The 25,722-nt window shown below is 41.5% G+C and overlaps 1 protein-coding gene across 2 annotated transcripts in view; it reads right to left on the bottom strand.

Annotated features, from left to right (window-relative positions):
* Positions 1-3,927: 3,927 nt before the first annotated feature.
* Positions 3,928-25,722, bottom strand: part of C9H11orf65 (chromosome 9 C11orf65 homolog) — a 28,634-nt gene continuing 6,839 nt past the window's right edge. The window contains exons 4-9 of one of the 2 annotated variants that reach the window (XM_021172722.1): positions 23,134-23,187; positions 15,769-15,969; positions 14,517-14,647; positions 11,107-11,277; positions 8,602-8,657; positions 3,928-4,310 (exon numbers count right to left, since the gene is read on the bottom strand). In XM_021172722.1, coding sequence (XP_021028381.1) covers positions 4,150-4,310; positions 8,602-8,657; positions 11,107-11,277; positions 14,517-14,647; positions 15,769-15,969; positions 23,134-23,187 — 774 coding nt within the window. In that variant the 3' untranslated portion in view covers positions 3,928-4,149. The remainder of the gene's footprint in view (positions 4,311-8,601; positions 8,658-11,106; positions 11,278-14,516; positions 14,648-15,768; positions 15,970-23,133; positions 23,188-25,722) is intronic. The other variant, XM_021172723.2, reaches the window with a different exon arrangement.

Raw genomic sequence — 25,722 nt, 5'->3', positions numbered from 1 at the left:
TATTCCTTGGAGTAAAACCCCAACTTTGCTCTAACAGGATGTGTGGTTTTATGTATAGTGGGAGTAAGAGTGTGTAGTTAGTAGTGCATTGTTCAAAAGCAGAAGTTCTAAACCAGGTGATTTTTGCCTTGTATATATTTTTAAACTAAAAAAAAAAAAAAATCTTTTCTTGTTAGGTACAAAACAGCTGTAACAACTAGGGACGCAACACATTTCTTTACATGTTTGTTTGGTTGGTTTGGTTTTTGGTGTGGTTTCCTTCTGCTGAGTAGTCACGACGACGGCTGAGTGTTTCACAGTGTTTCTGTTCCTCTCCTGGCTACCTGCTATTATTGCTAATCTGCTCTGTCACCAGTCTCTCCTGGTCATCACTGTTTCACTGATGGTTAGAGCTCCTCTGAGGACTTCCCTTCATTCCTAGACCTTCCAAAATGTTCCATTCTTACAGTTCTTACTGAGGGGATCAGGCATACTTAATTACATTTCTTCCTAAGCACCGTCATAGTTTTCATAGGCTCTCTCTTCAGACTTTTCTTAGTATTTGAAATGTGTTACTCGCCACTGACGTTTCATACAGTAAACAGAGAGATAAAGTCTTATTCTTTCTAGAAACATGCATGGGTTCATTGGGAGCAGTGGTTCTCAGCCTTCCTAACGCCGTGACTTTTTAATACAGTTCCTCATGTGGTGGTGAACCCCAACCATAACATTACTTTTGTTCCTACTTCAGAACTGTAATCTTGCTACTGTTAGGAGTCACCGTGTAAATTACCCGTGTTTTGCAGTGGTCTCAGGCGACCTGTGAAAGGGTCGCAACCCACAGGTTGAGAACCACTGTTTTAGGCGATCCTATATGCTATAAACATTTTTCCTCCCAGATTTAATGCTACTTTGTTCCTTTCTCTTCCTTTACTCTCGTGGCCGCATCCTCAGCTTGGTGCAGTACAGAAGCAGTCATGTTCGAACAGTCCTGTGGCTGATGGCTAGTGCTCAGGTGCCAGTGTTTTTCCCTTTTCCTGCAGGGGTTTACTTTTTTGTTGTTGTTGTTAAAGAAATTCCTTCTCATACCTGGAATACTGTGACGTTCTGTGGTGAGTGAACCATCGCCGTTCTTACTGAAGATGACCGTTTTTCTGAGCGTGTTACAATCCTGCTCACACTGTTAGGTTTTCTAAGATTAAGTCATCCATACACTTCCAACATGTGAGAGGTAGAGCCATCTTTAGGAGGTGGGCCAGTGCAGGGGGGTTAGGGGAGGGCATGGGTTATGCTCTTTGAATTCATAAAATGGAACCCTGGTGCTGCTTTATGTCCGTGGCATGATACTGTCTCACCATAGAACCCAACGGAGTCCTACGAGTTATTTACCTCAGGTATTGTCCCAGCAATAATGTGCCATCATAACACACATGGGGATATAGGCATCTCTTTAAACTCGGTCCCTAATACTTTTAAGTATAAAACCAGAATGGAGTGGCTGGTCCTCTTGGTTTTGGCGTTGTTGTTGTTAACTCACCTTTTATTCCCCACAATGTATAATTTCTTGAGATTGACAGTATATACCATCAATCCCAGTAATTCAAAAAAAAAGAGATGATTCAACTTTCTTCCTAATAAGCATATGAAATGAGATATTGTATGCTTTGTGAGAGTTTTTTTCTTTTTCTTTTTAATTCTTTAAAAGCCTAAAAATGTACTCATATTAATGGAATACATTGAAGTGTGTAAGTGGTGTAATGTTCAAATCAGAGCATTTCTCCTCAAGGGTTTTCTGAGGTTGTGTTTGATGTGTATATGTGTTTTGCCTGCATTTATGTCTGTGTACCACTTGCATGCCAGAAGGTGGGGTTACATTCCCTAGAGATGGAGTTAGATAGGAGTGAGCCATCGTGTTAGTGCTGGGAATCGAACCTTGGTCTTCTGGAAGAGCAGTCAGCACTTTTAACCACTATGCCGTTTCTCCAGCCCCAAGTGTATATAGTTTGTTTATGGTAAAAGTCTCCACAGCCCTTTTTATCGCGCTTTTGGAAATATACAGAATGTTGTTTTCTATAGCTAACCCAATGCAATATCACTCAGAGCTTAATTTTCTTTTTATTCTAATTATTAAGGCATATTGATATATGTAATATATTGATATATATTAAGGCATGTGCATATATGTAAACTTATTGACCATGTCTGCCCTCTGTTCCCCTCTGGGAGGTGTCCTCCTCCCTGCAACCCCATGCCTTCTTTCATAACTCACGGTTGCTTTTGTACTCTCAGGTCTTTTGTTTCCATGTGACAGACAGCATGAAATATTAACTTTGCTATGTCTGGCTTTTATTTTGCTTAACACGATACCCTTCAGATCTATTTTGCCACAGATGATGGGTGGCATGATTTTATTCTTTTTATGAACAAATAGTATTCAGATATATGCACATACATATATATACATGCATGCATATATTTCTTTTTCTAGAAGAGGATGCTGTATTGGTGAGAAATATTTAAGTCACTGTTACCTGCATTAGGACGTGTCTGTCCCTTTATGGTAAGCACTAGTCTTCCTTGCTGAGAATGGGGATGTCTTGCTTTGTTCTTAAGCTTCTTATTTTAGAGCTCACAAGTTTGCAATGAGATCTTAGGTCCAGGTAGGTCAAGCCAAAAATGACTACATGCAAGCTCAGTTTTATCCTGCTTCTAACAAACCTTCGTAAAGGCAGCTGTAAAGGCAAATCCATTCACAGTAGTTACAAATAAAATACCTTGGAGTAAATTCAGCTGAGGTTCGGAAAGACCTCTACTGCGGAAATTACAAAGCGCTGATCAAAGTCACTGGAGAAATCCCAAGATGGAAAGACTTCCCATACCAGACAAAGATGTTTGTAGACTGACCAATCCTTTTTAAAAATCTGAGGAACATCCTTTAGAGAACTATAAAATCACAAAATTCATATAGAAAACCAACTTGCCAGTAGCTAACAACAAAACACTTGAAAGGATTGCAAGACATGTTTGAGTTACAATAATGAAAATTTTATGGCCCCAGAGATAAAGCTATATACCTCACTAAGCTAATTCTACACTGATGTTCGAAAAAAATGTTATGTTGACCTAGGCACCATTTCCTTATTTCCATTGGTGCTGATAAACTATATTTTAATGCAGAAGATTAAAAGTTGATTCCCTGTGTCTCACCCTATACCAAAAGTCAACTCAAACATGTCAAGACCTAGAGGTAAGATACAGAACTGTTACAGAAACACAGGAAACATAAGACGCTAGTGGGAGTAAAGACTTTCTTGATGCACCCTTAATGCACAGAAAACACAAAAGTGGCAGGTTGGGAATCATACCAACCGAAATGCTCACTCGGAGCAACAAAACTATAAGAACAGAGAGCACTAACAGGTTTTAGGTAAAGATACTTGCCATCTATTAATCTAAAGAGTCAATATCAAGAACACATTTTTAAAAACTTTAAAAAATGTTAAACCATCAAAACCACAAGATGCTGTCATGCTATAAACAATGCACATTATCAAAAACCAAACAAAATGTGTGTGTTGATATGAGGGGAAAGTGAATCTGCTGTGTGGTTCAGCAGCGTCACTTCTGAGTGTATCTCCAAAGGAAGTCAGGGTACCAAAGACGTCCGTGCACTCTACATGCACTGTGGCACTACACACCCAAAGGTGCCAAACTAAACCAAGTGGAGAGACATCAGCCACCCTGACTCCGTCGGTACATGTTGTATACACCATTCTCCATAAATGTGTAAATTGTTACCTGTGCAGAATTAAAAAGAAAAGAAAAATCAGTGGATACTTCAGTAAGACAAGTAAGTGAGAGCCGTTTGGAGATGGAGTGTTCGGTGATTGAGCCCTGCACTGAACAACTGCCCCGCAAGCAAAACTGTATTTGAAGGTTCTTAATGCCAAAAAAAGTATCTTTATTTTAAGTATAACTGTCAAACAACTACAGTTTATCAGAATACCAGGAGGAACTGTACACTGTCCAGGGCAGTATTTCTTCAGTATCCCTTAACTAAAAGTAAGACAATACACATGTCATTGTAGTCAGAATAAGTAGTTTCTTGGCTTTCGCTGGAAAGTGGGCTTGAAGGTAGGTCCATTGCTCAGAGAAGGGAATCCTTTCTGGTTACATGCCGAACATGGAGTCGGGTGTTAATCTAGTGAACTGTTGTGTGTAAGCATTTTCATAGTAAGTAGAGTCATCATACAGTGACTCCCCTGCTTGCTTTGCCTCATCTCCATAGATGTTGCTCTCCAGGCTTTTCTGTATTCGCTGAAGGTTGACATCTAAAGAGAAATGATGGACAGTTAGAACAATGCCCTGCTGGGTGTGCTGGTGAATACCTTCAGTCCCAGCACTTAGAGGCAGAGGCAGATGGATCTCTGAGTTAGGGGCCAGCCTGCTAGGAAGCATGTTCTAGGACAGACAGGACTACATAGAGAAACCCTGTTCAACTTACACACACACACACACACACACACACACACACACACACACACACACNACACACACACACACACACACACACACACACACACACACACACACACAATCTTGCCCTATAGTCCTTTTGTCCACACTTTGAGCACATGTCCTTATTGTGGTTTTATAGAAACGGAATGCCCTATCTCTGTTCTACTTTAACCACTGTCTTTCTCTACATAGGTCTCTGCAGGGCCTGAGTTCTAGGTATGGTCTACTTATAACTACTTGTCTAGTTTGGGGTAATCATTTATGTTCTGTAAGCCCAAGTCTTCATCTGTCAAATGAAAGACAGTAGTAGAACCTGCTTCATGGTGTGTGTATACCCTCATAAAGGCCACAGAGTGACATAAGGTGAGCGTCTCTAGCACAGTGCCTTACTCCTCTGACTGGCTCTTTCACTGGTCAGGTGACTGACCAGTGAGCTCCTGGGGCCCACGTGTGTCTTCTCCCTAATGCTGCGATTATAAGCACCCACAGACCACGCCTGACCTTTCTTACACAGTGCTTCAAGCTTGCAGAGCAAGTGGTCTTCCCCACTAGTTAGGTCCTGCCTGGTTGTATGAGGATTAAATGGGGTGGTGCATACTCTTTGGAAACCGAGCTTTGTAATTAACTATGGCCATTTCCCTCTATGGATCGGCTCTGGATATCCCCATACCCCTATGCACAAAGGCCCTGTCTTTTTGCTTTGTGTTTTGAGACGGGCTCTGTATGTTCCTGGCTGTCCTGGGAACTATGTTGATCAGGCTGACGCTGAACTTATGAGATCTGCCTGCCCTGCCCCTGCCTCCCACGTGTCTGGCTTTCTCTGGCTTCTTGAATGGTTAGTGTGTATTCTAGTGCTACCTTCTTCACTATTTAAAATAATTTTCACCTAGCCTTTTATAAAGGTGATAGTTGGAAAGAGCATACCCTCTACCATAACCCTTGAGAACTTAGTAATTTATGTTGTTTCCTTTTTTTGTACCTGCCATTTCTGTTCTTTAATCTGCCAGTGAACCATATGTGTGTACTCTTTGAGATTACTGTAGCAAGGCTTTAGCCTCCCTGCCCTTTATTATAAAGACTGTTACCAAAAATTGTTCTATAGAGGCCATTGTAATGGTTAGTCTTGGCTGTCAACTTGACTGAACTTAAAGGGAAGCACTCCTGTAAGGAATTTGCTTGATTAATTGAAGTGGAAAGGCCTAACCTGAATTTGGTGGCATCCCAGATAAAAGATGGTAGAAAAGGAAGTTTGCTTTGCCTGCCCGCCTTCATTTTAACGGCAGGTTTATCTGCACTGTTGCTGCATCCTTTCACTGATACCAGAACCAGCTTCTTCGGGTTCCTAACATGTCCTGAAGACTAGCAGCTCTTCAGGCTTTCAGAACCGATGTTGTACCCAGCCCCCATGGAATGTCAACCACTGGATCCTCAGACTCTGGTGTGAGACAGCCATTGTTGGGCTACTCACATCATACTGGTTCAGTCAGTCTTAGAGGTCAGCGTTAATCTCTGTTAATCCCCAGTGCAGAAACTGCTTGGTGTGCTTGAGGAATCGTCATGGGTCTGAGAAATGAAGGGTATGAGTAGGAAGCATAATGTGTTCATGTATGTACAGCTAGTCAACGGAGTTCATACGTGAAAAGCTCTGTATTCGAGGCATCCGACTGCAGCAGTGTTTCAGCTGTGGATTCTTAATCTGCTTCAGTTTAAATCCTAACATAGACTAACCTTGAGCAAGTCATAACATCTTTCTACCATCTTTCTCAGAAGATGCAGGTAAGGGAGCCTGTTTCATATGTTTGCTTGAAAAGTCAAGTCAGTTTATTCTTCACTGTGGTTGTTAAGAGTTCACATGAGGGCTGGAGAGATGGCTCAGTGGGTAAGAGCACCCGACTGCTCTTCCGAAGGTCCGGAGTTCAAATCCCAGCAACCACATGGTGGCTCACAACCATCCGTAACGAGATCTGACTGCCTTTTCTGGAGTGTCTGAAGACAGCTACAGTGTACTTACATATAATAAATAAATAAATAAATCTTAAAAAAAAAAAAAAAAGAGTTCACATGATCTGTTGTATGTAGAATGGACTTGAAGTGTCAGCGTGGAAGCCATTGCAGAAATCACGAAAGGCAGTCATGTGGTGAGTCTGGGTGGCATCAGCGAGCTGAGAGTGAGTGAGTGAGTGAGCTAATGAAAATGGGAGCTCCTACTGGGGGGTAACGAGTGTTGGGCAGCATCCTGAGCTCTGGTAAGTGCCCAGCACTAACCTAGGCTTTAGGTGTCACCACAACCCACAAGCTAGGTATAGATGCTGTTGCTATTTTTGCTTTACAAAGGAAGGAGTTGAGCTATTTAGCTTGCCCAAGAGCACACAGTTAGTAAAGAGCAGAGCTAGAACCCCACAATGTAACCTCTGCCTGACTGCTGCTCTTATAAGGAGCAAAGCCACACTCTGATCACAGGTCATCACAGGCTTTCCTTACTGCGCTGCCTTGACAAAAACACAGACATGGGAAGAGTGACTCCTAACTGAGAAGTGCCTCTTTAAGATTGGCCTGTAGGCATGTGAATAAGCCTTTTCCTTCCCAAGTTTTTTTTTTTTTTTTTTTTTTTTTTTTTTTTTTTTTTTTTGTCCTAGTGATTTCTCACAGCATAGAAACTCTAAGACATATTGGAATCATTGTTATTTCTGTGGTATAATGATAGTCTTAAGTGTGTTGTTACTGGAAGGACACAAGTGGCATTGAACTTAAACATTTCCAACATTTGGAGGCATTCTTTTTTGCCAAATCAAGTTTGCCCACTGGAGATCATTAGCAAAACCATGAGCTATGCTACTTGAAAAAATGTTATGCAGCTGGGTGGTGGTGTCGCATGCCTTTAATTCCAGCACTCAGGAGGCAAAGGCAAGCAGATCTCTGTGAGTTCAAGGCCAGCTTGGTCTACAGAGTGAGTTTCAAGACAGCCAGAGATACACAAAGAAACTCTGTCTCAAAACAAACAAACAAACAAACAAATAAGAGGGCTGGTGAGATGGCTCAGCGGGTAAAAGCACTGGCTGCTCTTCTTAAGGTCCTGAGTTCAAATCCTAGCAACCATCTGGTGGCTCACAACCACCTGTAATGAGGTCTGACACCTTCTGGTGTGTCTAAAGTCAGTTACAGTGTACCTATGTATAATAATAAATAAATCTTTTTTAAAAACAAATAAGAAAAAGAGTTATTCAACCTTAAATAACATAGACAACCTATTTTAAATGATAGTCCTATGTGTAAAGGTGAATACGACCTGACAGTCATTCATACCCTCGTACACTCACACTCTTGATGGTAAAAGATTAGCTTCTTGGATGTATGTTAGAGATTGGTTCTAATGCTTTGAGTCAATTGGGAATCTGCATGTCCAAATGCCAAAGGTCCTTGTCCCCAATTGGGTTTTGATGGACCAATAAAGATGCCAGCTGCTAATGGCTATGCAAAGGGAGACTGGGTGGGACTCAGGAGGGAGGAGGAGGGAGAGATCCCCATGAAGTGCTGGGTTGTGGATGGATGTAGGAACTGCAGGAGATAAAGTCAACAAGGCATGTAAGAAGTTGGGCCACTGGCCACTTCCCTGATCGGGCCTGGAGTAGCAGCAGAAGGTTTAAGAGTGCTTAGCCTTTGAGGGAGCCAAGGCATTTTAAAATTAATGTGTGTGTGTGTGTGTGTGTGTGTGTGTGTGTGCCTTTCATTTATGAATCCAAAGATTCCCTAGGCAGGTGGCTCGAAGCGTAACCTGCCAAGATCCACAGTGCTGTGGCCCAGACTCAATGCTACAGACATATATGCAGATAAGAAGAGTATCATTTCGACTCATACGGATTTTCCATAAAGTATCGCTAAAAATCACCTACTTTGGACTGGAAGGATGACTCAGTGGTTAAGAGCACTCGATGCTCTTCCAGAGGACCTGGGTCACTTTGCAGCAACCATTGTAACAGTACATATAACTGTAACTCCAGTTCCAGGGGATCTGGCGTCCTCTTTTGGCCTCCACAGGCACGTCATGCATGGTGGCACAATTAAAATGAAGGCAAAATACTCACGCACAAAAAAATAGTCGCCTACCTTTTAAGTTAGCTGAAGAGTTGCTTGTAGCAGTTTCTCTCCAGCTTGCAATATACCTGCAACATATTATATGGGCACTAAGTTGACTTACTACTAAATAATAAATTAGTTAACACATGCTTAATGGTGGCACCTTCACTAGTCTCAATGTTCTGATTTTTAAAACAAATTCATCAGATTTTTTTTAAGCCTTTCCAAGAAATTCCTGATTTAACAATTTTCCTGTAGGGAGAAACGCCATATTTCAAAGTTTTCCCACACAGCGTGTCATTAAACCAACTATACACAAAGTTAACAGTAAGGGAGACTGGAAGCCATAAACACCAACAGAAGCAGCTGCTCATTCCTGCCATAGGGCCAAGTCGCTGAAAGCTTGCTCTTGCGTCAGATGGTTTGTGTCTGTGGTCAGGAGCACTGCTAGCGCATTCCCAATCCTCACCCCCCTCACCTTCAAGTTCTTCTTGTCAGGGGCCATTTAAAATCGTTGCCTTCTTTTTCTACTTACTCGGAATGAAGTAAAAGAAGTACATAATTTGGAAACATCTAATTTAAAAATGTGGGTCTTCGGTTGCTCTCACCATTTCAAAGTATGTGTTTTCATTCTACTACACACAGAATCTAACAGAAGAGACTACGTACAGAGGTTTGTCCACACCAGCGTCTCCAAGGGCATAATGACAAAGATATCTCTGAATAATGGGAAGTTTCACCTTGGTCCTCAGGTCTCTTTCTCGTGTTCTGTCAATGACTGACTTTGCTTCTTCCTGTCCCTTTATCTCCCTCTTTTTTCCCGACTTTTTATTGATTCTTTGTGAGTTTCATATCATGCACCCCCCAGTCCCGCTCATCTCCTCATTCCTTCATATCTGCCTTTGCACCCTCCCCATCAAAAGAAAAGGAAAACAAACAAACAACAAACAAACAAACAGAGAAAACCACCAAAACATAGAGAACATCTCATCGTGGAAGCTGTAGTGTGTCACAGTGTCCCACAGTATACCCCTCTGTCCACACATCTTCACTTGCAAATGTTCACTGCGATGAGTCATTGGTCTGATTAGAGGCCTTTAGCTTCTGCCACACCATAGACACTAGATTGCCACCAAGACTCTTCCTTACCCTGTTGTTGCCCTATACCATGAGATCTTGCAGCTTTGGATCAGCAGGACTGGCCCTTTCATGTGCTCCAGCAGTTCACAGATGTAGATTTTGGGGTGAGCCAACTCAAAGCCCTGGATCTGGGCCTGGTGGTAGCTGATCTGGTCAGCTGCTGGCTCTTCCTTATCTGCACCACAAGGTGAGGTCTCTGTCCCTCCTCCAGCTAGGCCATCTGCAGGAGGCGGGGCCAGCTTTCCCCATTCTCATATCAGTTCCTTCACTACCAGGGCCAGCTCTACTGTGTTGCCCAAGCGGCAACTCCCTCTGTTAGCATCTCCCGTTTCTTTACCATCTTTATAATTTTTCTTTTTGCCAATGAACTATCCACAATGCTTGTTGTAGCTAAATTCATGTTGAACATTTTGAAATGTGTTTGCTCTGCAATCCACTCATGTGACGTCTATGGTTTGGAGATGGTGAGTATATTCAGAATTGTGCACTCTACCGCAATCAACTTTCAAACATCATCACACCAAGGAGACCCTTAACATCCCTTGTCTATGACCTTCTGTAACCCCAATTCCACGGCCTCAGGTAGCCACTAATACATGGTGTCTAACAGTTTTATTGACATCGTGGCACACAACAGTATTTTGATGTTTTACTGCTGAGTAATAACTACATTATGTGGACATAACTGCATTTAACTTGCCTAATCAATGGATGGACATCAGGGTTGCTTCTAATTTTTTCCTCATTATAAACGGTTTCTGTAAACATTAAGGCTAGCTTTTGTGTGGACATATATTTTCATTTTTCTTTATACCCACTTTGGAGTGGAATTACTGGATTATATAGCAAAATTACCAGCCATTTTCCAAAGCGACTGAGCCACCACCGACCACTCCTGCCAGCCAGGTGTGAAGGCTCCACTCTCAGCACTCTTGCCAACCCTTGTTGGCAACTGACTAGCCATGCTGGTCATTTGAAGTGGTCCCCCCTGTGCCTTTGACTGGCACTTACTTGATGAACAGCCTGATTTCCACTGCACAAAATTCTAGTGATAACCTTCTGATGGCTGTTTATGTTACTGATACAGTTTTTTAATATCTAAAATGACTAGGTCATATAAATTGAAGCTATTCTTTACATAATTAATCTTAAGTAGTAGCCTTGTTTCTAAGTCCCAAAGTAAAACAAAGTAGAATTAGCTAGACATAGCTGCTGAAGTATATTCTTCTGCCTTACTATAATTTTCTTTTCTCAAAACCAGTTTTCATTTTCTATTGAAACAAATAATACCATTTTTGAAGGCTATGTTCGTAATCCCAAGGTTCATCCTATAAACAGAAAATTTTAGAAAGAAAAATACAGGGCTCTGTCTCCTAAGAATCGCTCCGTACTTACTCATCAAAGTTGAGTGTGTTTGTCCAGTTCAGCACTTCATCTACTTCCCACTCCATTACGGAGTCCACTCCACCATCTTCAATGCTCTTGATTAGGCCTTTTGTTGCTTTGTGAATTAGACCTAAAGTCTCATTATCTGTTGCCTTGGCCTCCAGGCTTCCCATGTAGTACCTAAATCAAGGGAAAGAAGCAACACACATTTATTGCAATAAGTGATAAAAAAAAAAAAGTAGACACATTTGATAAGTGTTGTTGTTTATATAAATTATGTTTTTGTTCTATATACCAGCATGATAGAATAGAATAATCCTGGGGTAATTCTGTTTGTTTGTTTGTTTGTTTTTGTTTTTGTTTTTCGAGACAGGGTTTTTCCGTATACCCCTGGCTGTCCTGGAACTCACCCTGTAGACCAGGCTGGCCTCGAACTCAGAAATCCACCTGCCTCTGCCTCCCAAGTGCTGGGATTAAAGGCATGTGCCACCACTGCCTGGCATCCTTGGAGTAATTTAATCACTAGCCAGAAAGACTTCACTTAATTACCTGGCATAAGTTTCAAATACAAAAAAAAAAAATCTATATCAAGTTATGAGTAGAAGAATCCCAGAGACTAAGCTAACTCTCCCATTTTATAGGTGAGGGAATAAATCCAGGAGGAGTTGGGTGACCTCTACAAGATCATGAGGCTGATGGCAGGTAGGAAGGGAGAGGAGGTCTGTTTATCCACATCTTCGTGTCAGATACACTGCACACCATTTTCTTGTTTTTCTTTTAAAAGTCAGCCATTTGTGGTGGTTCTTTCTGTCTTTTTATATAAACAACTGAGACTTGGAGATGTTAAAAAATTGTTCAAGGTCATGAAAGTAGTAAAAATGAGGGAAGACAGCATTCAAATTTACTCAGCACAACCCCTTCTGTCTGCCTGATACTATTTTTTTTCTTTTTTTTTTTTATTACGTATTTTCCTCAATTACATTTCCAATGCTATCCCAAAAGTCCCCCATACCCCCCCACCCCCCACCTGATACTATTTTAAGCACTACTTTTAGGTCATTGTTCCTTCCAAGCACAAAGAGGGAGACATTAGGGAGACTACTAAAAACACAGAACACAGAAATTCACTGAGAAGACAAATATCCCAGCAGCACCAGACTGTGTCATCATTACTAGGCTAAGCTACAAGAAATGCCTAGAGAAGACCTTCGTCTGCAGTGAGAGGACTTAAATGATGCTTGGCACCCTCAGTGCCTGAGGAAATAGCAATCCCACTACGCTCCTCATTCCTGGCACCCACAGCAGTCAGTGTGCTGGGAACCTAGCATACAAACATAGCCATCTATGTGACTCCATGCCTCCACCCGCCACGCCATGCAGAGGAAAATGCACTCCTTCAACGCCACTGCGGGAGGTTATACCTGTGGCCAAATGGGAACAAAGCCAGTGTCCTTTGCCAGGCCAGCATTCAAAGAGACAAGTTCAGGGAGATGGCTTTTTAACTCCAAGAGCCAGTTTACAAAGTTAGCCCAACTGAGCCCCCAGGGGTAGACACAGAAGTATGGAGAAAAAGTGACAGTGAGCTTCCATGGGAACAGAACTCTAACCACGGACTTAAAACAGTACGAATGAAATGCCTATAAGCCAGGCGTGGTGGTGCATGTCTTTAATCCCAGCACTTGGGAGGCAGAGGCAGGTAGATTTCTGAGTTCGAGGCCAGCCTGGTCTACAGAGTGAGTTCCAGGACAGCCAGGGCTATACAGAGAAACCCTGTCTCAAAAAACAAAAAAACCAACCAAACAAACAAACCCCAAACAACAACAACAACAAACCCTAATGAAATGCCTATGAAATGTTTCAGCAAATCTAAGGAACTCGGGGAGATACAGGAGAATACATACAGAAAATTCAATGAAACTGAGGAAATTTATAAATGAAACTTTTAGCAGATATACATCACACACACAAAAAAAAATCTCCCAAGAGAGGATTTCACTAATTCGAATTAAATAGGACACTGACAGCTTCACCATCACATTAAACCAGAAGATAAAAAAAAATGAACATAAAGAAGCAGCTTTTATAGTATTTTAGATAGGAAGGGGCAAGGGAAATGAAGAAAAACTCTGATAGACATGGCAGTGGTATAACATTTTGAACTGCTACAAGACCACAGAAAGTGCTGGGTGGTGGTGGCGCATGCCTTTAATCCCAGCACTTGGGAGGCAGAGGCAGGCGGATTTCTGAGTTCGAGGCCAGCCTAGTCTACAAAGTGAGTTCCAGGACAGCCAGGGCTACACAGAGAAACCCTGTCTTGAAAAAACCAAAAACCAAAAACCAAAAAAAAAAAAAAAGACAACAGAAAGTGGAAAGACACTGAGCCTTGTTTGTCAATCAAATGTGTCTAACCTGAGGAAAGATGTAGCTGTGCAGGTACCCAGGCCCAAGGGCTCTGATAGAATCGGATACACAGAAAGCCGGGTGTGATAGCTCGTGCCTGTAAGTCAAGCTTTTGAGGATTGCCATGAGGTGAAGTATGAACAAAGTTCTGTAAGACAAAGACTGAGAGAGGAGAGAGTGGAGGGCACTCCCCACCTCAGCACTAGACCTGCCCTACAGGAAAAGCTCAGCAAAGGCCTGCATCTCCCGTGAAAGCACAGCAACCGCCAGGAGACAGGAAAGAAACAGAACCCCCACCAGTCTGTGAAAGAGAAAGAGCAACACTCTGATCACTGAAAAGCCTCTCAACCATCAAAATAAACAAGATAGGGAGAAACAATGGCCCTGTAACAACTGGGAAATAACAGAAGTCAGAAGAAAATTCTTACCGGTAATAACCTTAAATGTAAGCAAGCTGATTTCCCAATAAAAAATAGAGTCTCTTCTCTAAATACAATCCCTAGTCACTGCCCTAATCACCTGCAGTTGTCTAAAGCAGGTTGGCCAATGGATGTGTCTGTGGAGGGTTGTCTTGACTGTGAGTTGATGTAAGAAGACCCAGACGCCCTGGTCCACTCAGTTCTCTGGGCAGGCAGTCCTGAGCTAGGGATGAGCCAGCACGCAGCATTCTTCCATGGTTTCTAATACCAGCTGATGCTGGCTTTCTGGCCATGATTTGCCTTAGTGATGGACTGTATATAACCTGCAAGCTAAAATAAATCCTTCCTCCTCTAAGTTGCTGTGGCCTGACCGCCTTATCACAGCAGCAGAGAATAAACCATGCCCTTTGTTTAAAAAAAAAAATCTGCTCACAGTGTATGTGTGGGGTCTATTTCTCAGTTCTGTGGTCTGGACCACAGTGTATGTGTGCGGTCTGGACCACCAACTGCTCTGTAAGTCTTACTCAATTCTGCTTGTTTTCCTCAAAAAATACCACATATTTAATTATTATATTTAATAAGATTGATCCATCGACTTACATTTGTCTCATCCAATCAATTTTTTTAATTTTCCTTTTCTTCTCCAGATCTTGCTTTCTCTTCAGTTTAGAGAAATGAAATTCGCTTTCCTTTGTGCTGTCCACCACTCCGCTTTCAAGTGGCATCCAAAACTATGGCAGAGCAAGGGTAAGCATATACAGAGTTAAAATACTGATTGTGAAGGTAACTCTCTGGACAAGAACTTTGATGGGTTGATAGGTATGTGCACGAGAGGAAGGGGTAGAAGAGAAGACAGACTTGTTTTCTCCAGTTCTCACACTAGACGGTGTTTGCTGTGTTTCCCTGCACTTTGCCTGTTTAATCACTTACCGCACTGCACTCAAGCGTCCTGCCTACTTGACTATCTCTAGGTACAGACTTCCTCTGTGAGGGAAGGAGCTGTGGGTGGATCTTCTTACTACAGTTCTTGGCGTCTGGAACTAGGCTAACACTTGACAGACATGCAACAAAGTACTAAATGAGTGTATTCCCACCTTGGTCATTTTAAACACCTGAAACATTTAAGCATTTGGTATCTAAGTATACAGCATTTTATAATCTATGTTTTTAGTATATGGTTAGCAGAGAGTAAATAAACATGGCCTAGTTTCAAATCCGATTGTTTGGTTTCAAACCCAGGACAAGGTTGGACCAGGACAAGGGTCTGGGATGCGTACTTTACATACCAAAGCAGACCTGGCTTCCAGGTTCTTCCAGCATCCCTCAGTCCCTACCTGACCTACTCTGTCCCTACCCTTAACTCTTAATTTTCTAACCCAGGTGCTGGTCTGCCCGTCTCCCTATATAATCCAGACATTTTGCGATCTCTCTCTCTCTCTCTCTCTCTCTCTCTCTCTCTCTCTCTCTCTCTCACTCACTCTCTCTCGCTCTCTCTCTGTCTCTCTCTCTCTTCTCACTGAGCTCAGGGACCCATAGTGGAAGGAGAGAACCAACTCCTACAACCAACTCCTCCTCTGACCTCGGCATGAACACTGGAGCACATAATTGCCCCTGCTTGCACACACATCATTTACACACACACACACACACACAAAATAATAATTAATTAAAATAAATAAAAAGTTAAATTGTTATCCTTACATGAACAACCCCAGAATAGCTAAGTTAAGCCATTTTTTTCAGTTCTGTGGTTTGGAATTATAATTAGTATTTTTAAAATTCAAGATTAATTTTCAAACAAGATGAATTTCTAAATACATAAAATAAGGGTGACTGCTTTCCATCTTCTTACTCTGTAGGAAACAGGCCTCCAGCTGTTGTTCTCTACACGGCGATACCAGCCACTGTTGTCCTCCACTTGGGGTGGATCATCTTTGTTGTGGGATGTGTATCTTGCTGGAAGCTTTGTGTAATCTCTAGGGCTATTAGCACACAGATCCTCAATATGTCTGTGAGTAAAAATTTTATAGTATATCTCAGGTGGAAATCTAACCTGTATAGATGAGAGAGTTCAAAGCATCATTGAAAGGCAATAACAGAAATGGGTTACATTTTAAAAATTCTTTTAAACTTCATGTAAGTGTGCTTTCAAAGTACCAAATGAGGACTCTAGCCAAGGAGGCAGGCTGCTAACTATAGCTCTTTTCCCTCTGCTCACCCTAACTGCCACAGGCCACCTGCTGAGGCCTCCCCTCCCCCACTGCCCCCCTCTTCAGTGGAGCACACAGATCTTCCTCTCCTAATGAAGAGGTCAGCTAACTAAAGACTGTTGGAAAATTCCACCGGGCCCCCAGAACACGAAGCCCCCTCCCCTCCCAGAAGAAAGAGGTTGGTGGAGCACATAGGCTGGGAGAGGCTGATTCCATTCCTCAGAAAACCAAGGGGCTGCCTGCAGCTATGGAAGCCCCTTGCTACCCCACTTCATAAGGACCAATCAGTTTAAAAGTCACACTGTTCTTCCAATCGCATTGTGCCTAGTGGCTGTTGCTCTATTCTACCCCTGAAAACTGTATAAAAACTGGCTGAACATACTGCCTGAGGTCACCACCTCTCCTTCAGGTGCAGGACGACCCCCCAGTGCACCGGAACAATAAATTTCTCTTGCTTTTGCATCGATCCCTGGCTCCACGTGGTTCACTCAGAGGGTCCCGGTAGCTAAGGCTCATCAGAGTCTTATACTAACTTCCCTCTCCCCAGTTATTGCTTTATTCCACCCCCCCCTCCACTCCAGTAGGTACTCCCAGGGAACTGGCTGGCTACTCAGGCCAGGGAAGTGGTAGGCTAACTGCATTATCGTTGCCTATCCCTCCTCTCCACTAAATCCAATCCTGAGTCTCATTCCTAGTTCTGTAACAGATCACCTGTTGCATCCTCCCCTTTTTGACCCTCCCCCCAGACCATCTTATGTGGATCACATAGATTTTCACCTCTTAACCCCCCCCCACACACATATATGAATTCTCCTTTATCCTAGCTTCTAACTCCAGCAGGTACTTTCTGGGAAACCCCAAGGTCATTGAAGATCTTCACCTCCTTCATCCCTCCAAGCCCAATCCCCCAGGATCATTCCCCAGCTCTGTAGCAGACCTTCTGCTATGGCCTCTCTTCATTCTCTTCCCCATCCCTAGGGGACTAGGCAGATCCTGGTAGAATACCCTGGTCTCCTTCTTCCTGTGGATCCCATTAACACCTTCCTCCTAGCCCATACCCATTCTTACATGTCAGCTCCCAATATCTAGAAACACATTTTACCTGGAACCCCTTTTGGTCACACCTATTGGGATCCCAAAATTTTTTCTTATTAGCCAACACACAGCCACTAAATCTCCTACGAACCAGGGAAAGCAACAGAAACCAAAAAAACAAAACCCCCACCCAACAAAGACCAGGTATCAGCACCAAGAATTGCAATCTTCCCAAACCAAGATGCCTAGACACCAGCATAAAAATACAATTAATAGCCAGAACAGTATCTCCACTAGAGCCCAGCATCTACCATAGCAGATCCCAAGAAATGGAATATAGCTGAAGCACAAGCAAAGAACCTTAAAATACTCACTATGAATGACAGAGGTTCTTAAAAAAGAAATTAATAAATCCTTTAATCTATGAAAACACAAACAGTGCTAGGAAATGAAAAAACAAACAAACAAACAGTTCAAGACTGAAAGTAGAAATAGAATCAATAAAGAAAACACAAATTGAGGGAAATCTTGGAATGAAAAATTTAGGAACTTGAACAGAAATCTCAGAGGCAGGCCTCACCAGCAGAATACAAGAGGTGGGAAAGAGACTCATAGGCAGCAAAGACACAATAGATGACATAAATACCGTGGGCAAAAAAAATGTCGAGTCTGAAAAAAGTCTGGCACCAAGATCCAGAAAATGAAAATGTGAAAAGACCAATTCTAGGAATAACAGGAATAAATGAAGGAAAAGAAACACAGGTCAAAGGCACACAAAATATTTTCAACAAAATCATAGAAGAAAACCTAAAGAATAAGATGCCTATCAAGGGATAAGAAACATACAGAATACCAAATAGACTGGACCTGAAAAGAAATTCCCCAAGGCACATAATAATCAAAGCACTAAACATACAGAAGAAAAGAATATTAAAAGAAAGAATATTAAAAGCTGAAAGGGAAAAAGACCAAAGACCAAGTAACATATAAAGGCACACACTTTTAAAATAACACCTGACTTTTTTTTTTTTTTTTTTTTTTTTTTTTTTAGTTTTTCGAGACAGGGTTTCTCTGTATAGCCCTGGCTGTCCTGGAACTCACTCTGTAGACCAGGCTGGCCTCAAACTCAGAAATCTGCCTGCTTCTGCCTCCCAAGTGCTGGGATTAAAAGCCTGCACGACCACACCGGGCTAACACCTGACTTCTTAAAGGAAAGTCTAAAAACTAGAATGGTCTGGAGAGCTATTCTAAAGATTCAAAGTCACCACAGCCTAGACTACTACACCAGCAATACTTTCCACCATAAGAGACGGATAAAATAAGATATTCTGTCATAAAACCAAATTAAGAATATCTATATATAAATCTAACCCTACAGAAGGTGCTGGAAGGAGAACTCCAACCTAAAATGGTTTACCACACCCAAGAAAACACAGGGAATAATCCCAGCAAATCAAAAGAAGGAACATACACACACACACACACACACACACACCACCAGCACCACCACCATCACAGTAACAAGAATCAATAAACATTGCTTATTAATATCTCTCAACATCAATGGTCTCAATTCTCCAATAAAAAGACACAGAACGGATGCAAAAACAGAATCCATCTTTCTGCTGTATCCAAGAAACACATCTTAACATCAAAAATATACATCACTTCAGTGTAAAAGGATGGAAAAAGATATTCCAAGAAAATCTACCTAAGAAGCAAGCAGGTGGAGCCATTTTAATATGTGACAAAATATACTTCAATCCAAAACTCATCTGAAGAGATAAGGAAGGACATTTCATACTTGTCAAAAGAAAAGTCCACCAAGAGGACACTGCGATTCTTAACCTCTGGGCACCAAGCACAAGGGCACCTAAGTTCATAAAAAAAAAAAAATACTGCTACAGCTTAAATTACATGCTGAATATCACACACTGATAGGTAGAAACTTCAACACCCCACTGTCACCAACAGATAGCGCATCCAGACAGAAATTAAATGGAGAAAGGCTAGAACTAACAGACCCTATAAACCAAATAGACCTAATATATATTTACAGAACACTTGACCCAACACACAAGAATATACAGCACTTCATGGAACTGTCTCCAAAATTGACTACATAGTTGGATGTCGCAATAGTTAAAAGGAAATTGAAATAACTCCTTGCATCCTAACTGACCACTGCAGATTCAAGCTGGGTATCAACAACAACTAAAAGCCTACAAACTCATGGAAACTATGCAGCTCTCTACTGAATGAAAAGTAGGTCAAAGCCAGAATTTGAGAAATAATGACTTTTTAGAATTGAATAAAAATGAATATCCAACATAACCAAACTTATGGGATACAATGAAAGCAGTTCTAAGAGGCAAGTTCATAGCATTATGTGCTTACATTAAAAAAAATCAGAAGCCGGGCGTGGTGGCACATGCCTTTAATCCCAGCACTTGGGAGGCAGAGGCAGGCGGATTTCTGAGTTCAAGGCCAGCCTGGTCTACAGAGTGAGTTCCAGGACAGCTAAGGCTACACAGAGAAACCCTGTCTCAAAAAAAAAAAAAATAGAGTGAGAAAATTCATACTACTAACTCACACATACACACACACACACACACACACAAACCAGTAGCCCTCATATATATAAAGACATCAGGGAACCAGTTTTCATAGTAGCCATGGTAATACAAAATATCTTGGGACAAATCTAATCAAGGAGAAAGAAAATGAAAAGTTATCAGAAGATGGAGAGATCTCCCATGTTCATGGAAAGATAAGATTAATATAGTAAAAATGGCTACCCTACCAAAAGCAATCTACAGATTCAGTGCAATACCCATCAAAACTCCAAGGCAGTTCACAGATCTTAAAAGGACAATTTTCAGCTTCATTTGGAAACAAGCCCAGAATAGTTAAAACATATGAATAATAAAAGAACTTTGGGAGATATCACTATACCTGATTTCAAGTTGTACTACAGAGTTATAGTAATTAAAACAGTATGGTATTGGCATTGATCAATGGAATGGAATTGAAGATGCAAATATAAACCCACATGCCTATGGACACCTGATTTTTGACAAAACCAAACCAAACCAAACCAACCAACCAAACAAACAAACAAACAAAAACCAGAAATACACACTGGAAAGACAGCATCTTCAGCAAATAGTATTGGTCAAACTGGATGTCTTCATGTAGAAGAATGCAAAAAAATTTCCATATTTATCACTCTGGACAAAACTTAACCCAAATGGATCAAAGACCTCAGCATAAAACCAGATACACTGAACCTGATAGATGAGAAAGAAAGTGGGGAGTGGACTTGAACACTTGAAAAGACTTCTGAACCATTAGCACAGGCACTAAGATCGAAAATTAATAAGTGGGATCTCATGAAACTGAAAAGCTGCAGTGATGCAAAGTACACAGTCATTAGGACAGATAAAGCAGCAGCCTACACAACAGGGAAAGATTTCTACCAACTACACATTGGATAGAGGTCTAATATCTAAATACATAAAGAACTCAAAAGACTAGATGTCAACAAAACAAATAGCCCAATTAAAAATGGGGTACAGATCTAAACAGAGACTTCCCAAAAGAGGAAACTTGAAAATGTTCAACACCCTTACCACCAGGAAAATCAAAACTGCTTTGAGATTTTTATCTGTCAGAATGACTAAGATCAATAAAACAAGTGACAGCACGTGCTGGTGAGGACATAGAGGCAAGGGAACACTCATCCATTGCTGGTAGGGCTGCAAACTTGTACAGCCACTATGGAAATCAGGAAGATGGGAATCGATCCACCTCAATATCCCGCTCTACCACCACACTTGGGCATATACCCAAGGGATGTTTCGTCCTTCTTCACTTGCCCAACTGTGTCTATGGATGCTCTATTTACCATAGCCAGGAATTGGAAACAGCCTTCATGCCCCTCAGCAAAAGAATGGATAAAGAAAATGTGGTACATTTATACCATGAATTATTATTACTTAGCCATTACAAAACAATAAAATCATTAAATTTGCAGGTAAATGAATAGAACTAGAAAAATTGTCCCAAATTGGGTATCCTAGACCCAGAAATACAAATATGATATGTATTTGCTTATATGTGGATATTAGCTATTAAGTCAACAATAACCAAGCTACAATCTGTAGAACCACAGAGGAGTAAGGAACAAGAGGGTTCAGATCTTGTTAGAAAAGGAAATGGAATAGACAGTCATAGATGGAGCACTGGAATGGGAAAGGAGAATGAGGAAGGAATGTGGGAGAGACAACTAAAATTAAACGGTAATTCAATTTTACCCTAAAACAGTTGAGGGTTTCTAAATACATTGTGGTGGTTTGTGTAGGTATGGCCCCCATAGATTCATGTGTTTAAATGCTTGGCAATAGTAAGTGGCACTATTAGGAGGTGTGGCCTTGTTCAAGGAAGTGTATCACTGTAAAGGCAGAGTTTTGAGGTCATACATGCTCAAGGTTCACCAGTGTGACATAGTCTCCTTCTGCTGTCTTCTTCGGATCAGGATGAAGAACTCTCAGCTCCTTCTAGAACACCATGTCTGCCTGCATGCCACCATGCTTCCCACCATGCTAATAATGGGCTAAACCTCTAAAACTATAAGCCAGCCCCAATTACACATTTTCCTTTATAAGAATTTCCTTAGTCATGGTGTCTCTTCACAGCAATAAGACACTAACTAAGACAAGTGAAGGCAATCTAAATGAAATCATCAAACAGAGTCTCATCTGGCCTTCTCTTGCCTACAGAGGAAGCATCCTGCCCAGGATTGGGTTACATGTAACCGAGTTGTTGTCCAAAGGGGTCCCAGGCTGTTGCTAAGGGTTGCTCTCTATAAACTTACAAAAAGCCCCCATTGCTGAAGAGAACGCTTATTCAACACACTGAACATGAGAAAATCAAGCTGGTGCCTCTATAGGGCCTTCACCCCTAAGTTCTAGCATCTTTGTTACAGGAAGGTCCTCTGCACACTACCAAAAGAGAAATGTAAACTCCAACACAGTATCAAATCTTTGATCTACAACGCTGTCCTGCCTACAAGCTATGCTAGGGCAATGGTGGCACAAAGCTTTTGGGAGTAATCAGCCAACATAGTCTTTGACTTCAAGCCCACTCCATTGGATGGAGCCCATATCTGACTCTCCTTGGATCATCAAGCACTTGACTCTAAATAGTTCAGGGACCAAGGGTAAACCAAATACCACTGATTCAAAAAAAAAAAAAGTAACAATAAAATGACTCCTAATGACACTCCACTCTACGCGTGGATCAGTGTCTTGCTCAGCTGTCTTCAGAGAAGCTTTGTCATAACCAAATTCCTCCTCTCGTGCCTCAAGGAACTCTGTGGAAGAGGAGGTGGGAAGAATCTCAGAGCCAGGGGGATGGGGGACACCAAGAAACCAAGGCCTTCTAAATCAACATGGGCAAAGCTCAGAGACCAAGGCAGCAGTACAGGGCTGCAGGGGTCTGCACCAGGTCCTCTGTATGTGTATGATGGCTTCCAGTTTAGTGTTTTTATGGAATTCCTGAGTGTGCAAATGAGTGCATCTCTGACTCTTGTGCCTTCTCTTGGGTTCTTTTCCTTCTGTTTGTTTTGTACAGTTCTGGTGTGTTCATTTTTTATTTTATCATATCATATATCATATCATATACCATATCATATATAATATCATTATCCCTTAGAAGTCTGTTTGTTTTATAATGAGAGATAGAAAGTTAGTAGATCTTGAGGGGAGGGGAGGGAAGGGGAGGGGAGGGGAGGACTGGGAAAGAGTAAATTATGTGATGTATTATATAAAGTCATATATCACATAATGGGATATAGATAATGATATATAATGTTTATATAATGACACATAAGATATATTATGTGGGGAAACATTACATTTTCAAGAAAAGGGAAAAACAAACCTACCAAATAAGGATTCATGCATACTCACCCCACCCAATCTGAATCGGACTTGGACGCCAGCAGCAGCATCTAGGAGCTGTGCCTGTAGGGAAATAGGAGAATGCCCCTTCAGCATCCCATGGGCATCACTTGGCTCTCTCTCTCTACTGATTAAAAGTAGTCACTGATATTTATTGTTCATACAACAGGTCAGGTAAATATACTTCAAGTGATTAGATTTAAATCATAAAACGTTTTTACTTGTAATTATGGGTGCCCGTGAGTACAGGTGCCCACGGAAGCCGAGGCTTTGGATATCACTGAAGCTGGAGTTAGTTACAGGTTGCTGTGAGCCACCCAGCGTGGATGCTGGGAGCTGAACTTGGGTTCTCTGCCAGAGCAGGATGAGCTCTAACTGCTGAGCCACTTCTCCAGCCCTGAAATCAAAGTCCTCTGAGAGCTAAGGACTTAATGGACAGCTCTTAGGATAACAGGAACAATCCTACCAAACTCTCCTGTCTCTGCAATATAAATACAAATCCTAAATCAATGTGATGTCCATGCCTTTAGCCCCAGCACTCCTGAGGCAGAAGCAGGTGGATCTCTGTGAGTTCAAAGCCAGCAAGGTCTACACAGTGAACTCTAGGACAGCCAGGACTATAGAGAGAGAGTCTGTCTCAAAATAATAATAAAAAATAATATGAGTACAAATCCTAAGTGACTTGCTATTTGTAAAACAGAAACAATAAGTCCTCAAACATAGGACTTAGATATAAAGGATTACCTTGTCAGCAAATCCAGGAGAAAATGCAATTGGTCCACTCAAGCTCAACACTAGATGGACTAACTAGCTTTTGCTAAGTCAGAAAAGATCCAAATTTCTGTGAGAATTGTGTTTAATAAATCTTGTAAATCTTTTTTCCTAAAAGAAAAATGGGGGGGGGACCCTTGACCCCTTATCTGAAGACAGTTCACAACTATATCCTTTACGTTAGGTTAGATTAGGAAATAGGTATTATAGTTTGAAAATCTACTCATTTTTCAGGATAATTTTCTCCTTTATAAATTAAATATGAAATATAAAATATGAAATATAAAATAAAATATAAAGGTCCAAAACCTTTATAAATTAAATATGAAATATAAAATTCTGTAAGAATTTTTTATATTTGAATAGTGATGTTATACATTCATACATTTTCACTAAATTTTGGACATTTTTTTTTTGTTTTGGTTTTTTTCAAGACAGGGTTTCTCTGTGTAGCCCTGGTTGTCCTTGAACTCAGGGATCCGCCTACCTCTGCCTTCCAAGGGCTGGAATTAAAGGTGTGCGCCACCACCATCAGGCATGGACAAGTTTTGAGCACAGAGCTCCATAAAAAAAAAATTTTTTTTTCGAGACAGGGTTTCTCTGTATAACCCTGGCTGTCCTGGAACTCACTCTGTAGACCAGGCTGACCTTGAACTCAGAAATCCACCTGCCTCTGCCTCCCAAGTGGGATTGGAGGCGTGTGCTGCCACCACCACCTGGCACGCTTCATGAAATTTTACACGTTTGTATATTCTGTGACTCTGTAAGTCATATAAGAATCACAAACACTTTCAGCATCATGGTCCTGTGACCTCTCCCAGATGGACATCATTAAAAAAAAAATCTCTTTATCTTCACAGATGAATGTTGCCAGCTTTCAAATTTCACACAAAAGGAACCATACCCTGTATACTACTTAGGTGCCTGGCTTTTTGTTCAGATTCAATTTTTGATGAAAGTATAAGACCCATCCATGTAGATGCGTGGGTTATTTTGCATTGCTACAAATATTTCATTATGGTGGCTCTTTCTGTTTCACATTTGCTTTGTCTATAACTTGGGCTACAAACAAGACTGCCATGAGGACTCTGGGTACTTCTTGTCTTCCGCTGGATTATTGAATTTATTTCTCTGGTCGAATGCTCAGGAATGAAACAGAAGAGGTTCTGGTGCGCGTTGATTGACTTTCTGTCGCTGTAACAAAATATTGGTGACGGGAAGTCTTTTCCTTACAGTTCTGAAGACTGTGGTGTCAGCATCTGCAGAGGGCCTCCCAGCTTTGATAACATCATATAACAAAAAAGCAAGGATGCTAGCTTGGGTTTCCTTTCCCTTTATAAAGCAAGCATCTGGAGGCAGGAGCTGAGGCAGAGGCCATGGAGGGGTGCTGCTTACTGGCTTGCTCACTGTGGCTTGCTCAGCCTGTTATACAATCAAGGACTGCCTGCACTCAAGGCTGTCCAGGCCGATCATCATCACAACAATCATTATCAAGAAAATGCCCTATAGGTATGCCTCTTCCTGACCTGAGCTTATGGCAAGTTGATAAAAACAAAAACAACATCAATTTAAAAAGCCCAAAGGGGACAGCACCTCAAGGCATGCTTCCAAAAGTAGAAACTAATGCACTATGCTGAATTCAAAATGAACATGCTTAAATTGGACGGGAGGGGTTGTAAGTGACTGGCAGGTACAGCGAACTGGGGGAAAGTTTGGTGGTGTTTGCTTTGTGGTAATTCGTTTAACTATATATTTATGCTTTCAGAGTTTTCAATATGTATGTAACAATTTAATAAAAGGGTTTTCAGGAATCAAACATGAGGACAC

This window comes from Mus caroli, chromosome 9, assembly GCF_900094665.2.
Source record: "Mus caroli chromosome 9, CAROLI_EIJ_v1.1, whole genome shotgun sequence".
Taxonomy (NCBI): Eukaryota; Metazoa; Chordata; class Mammalia; order Rodentia; family Muridae; genus Mus; species Mus caroli.
The sequence above is the reverse complement of the archived record's forward strand: the minus strand, read 5'-3'. Positions and strand labels throughout refer to the sequence as shown.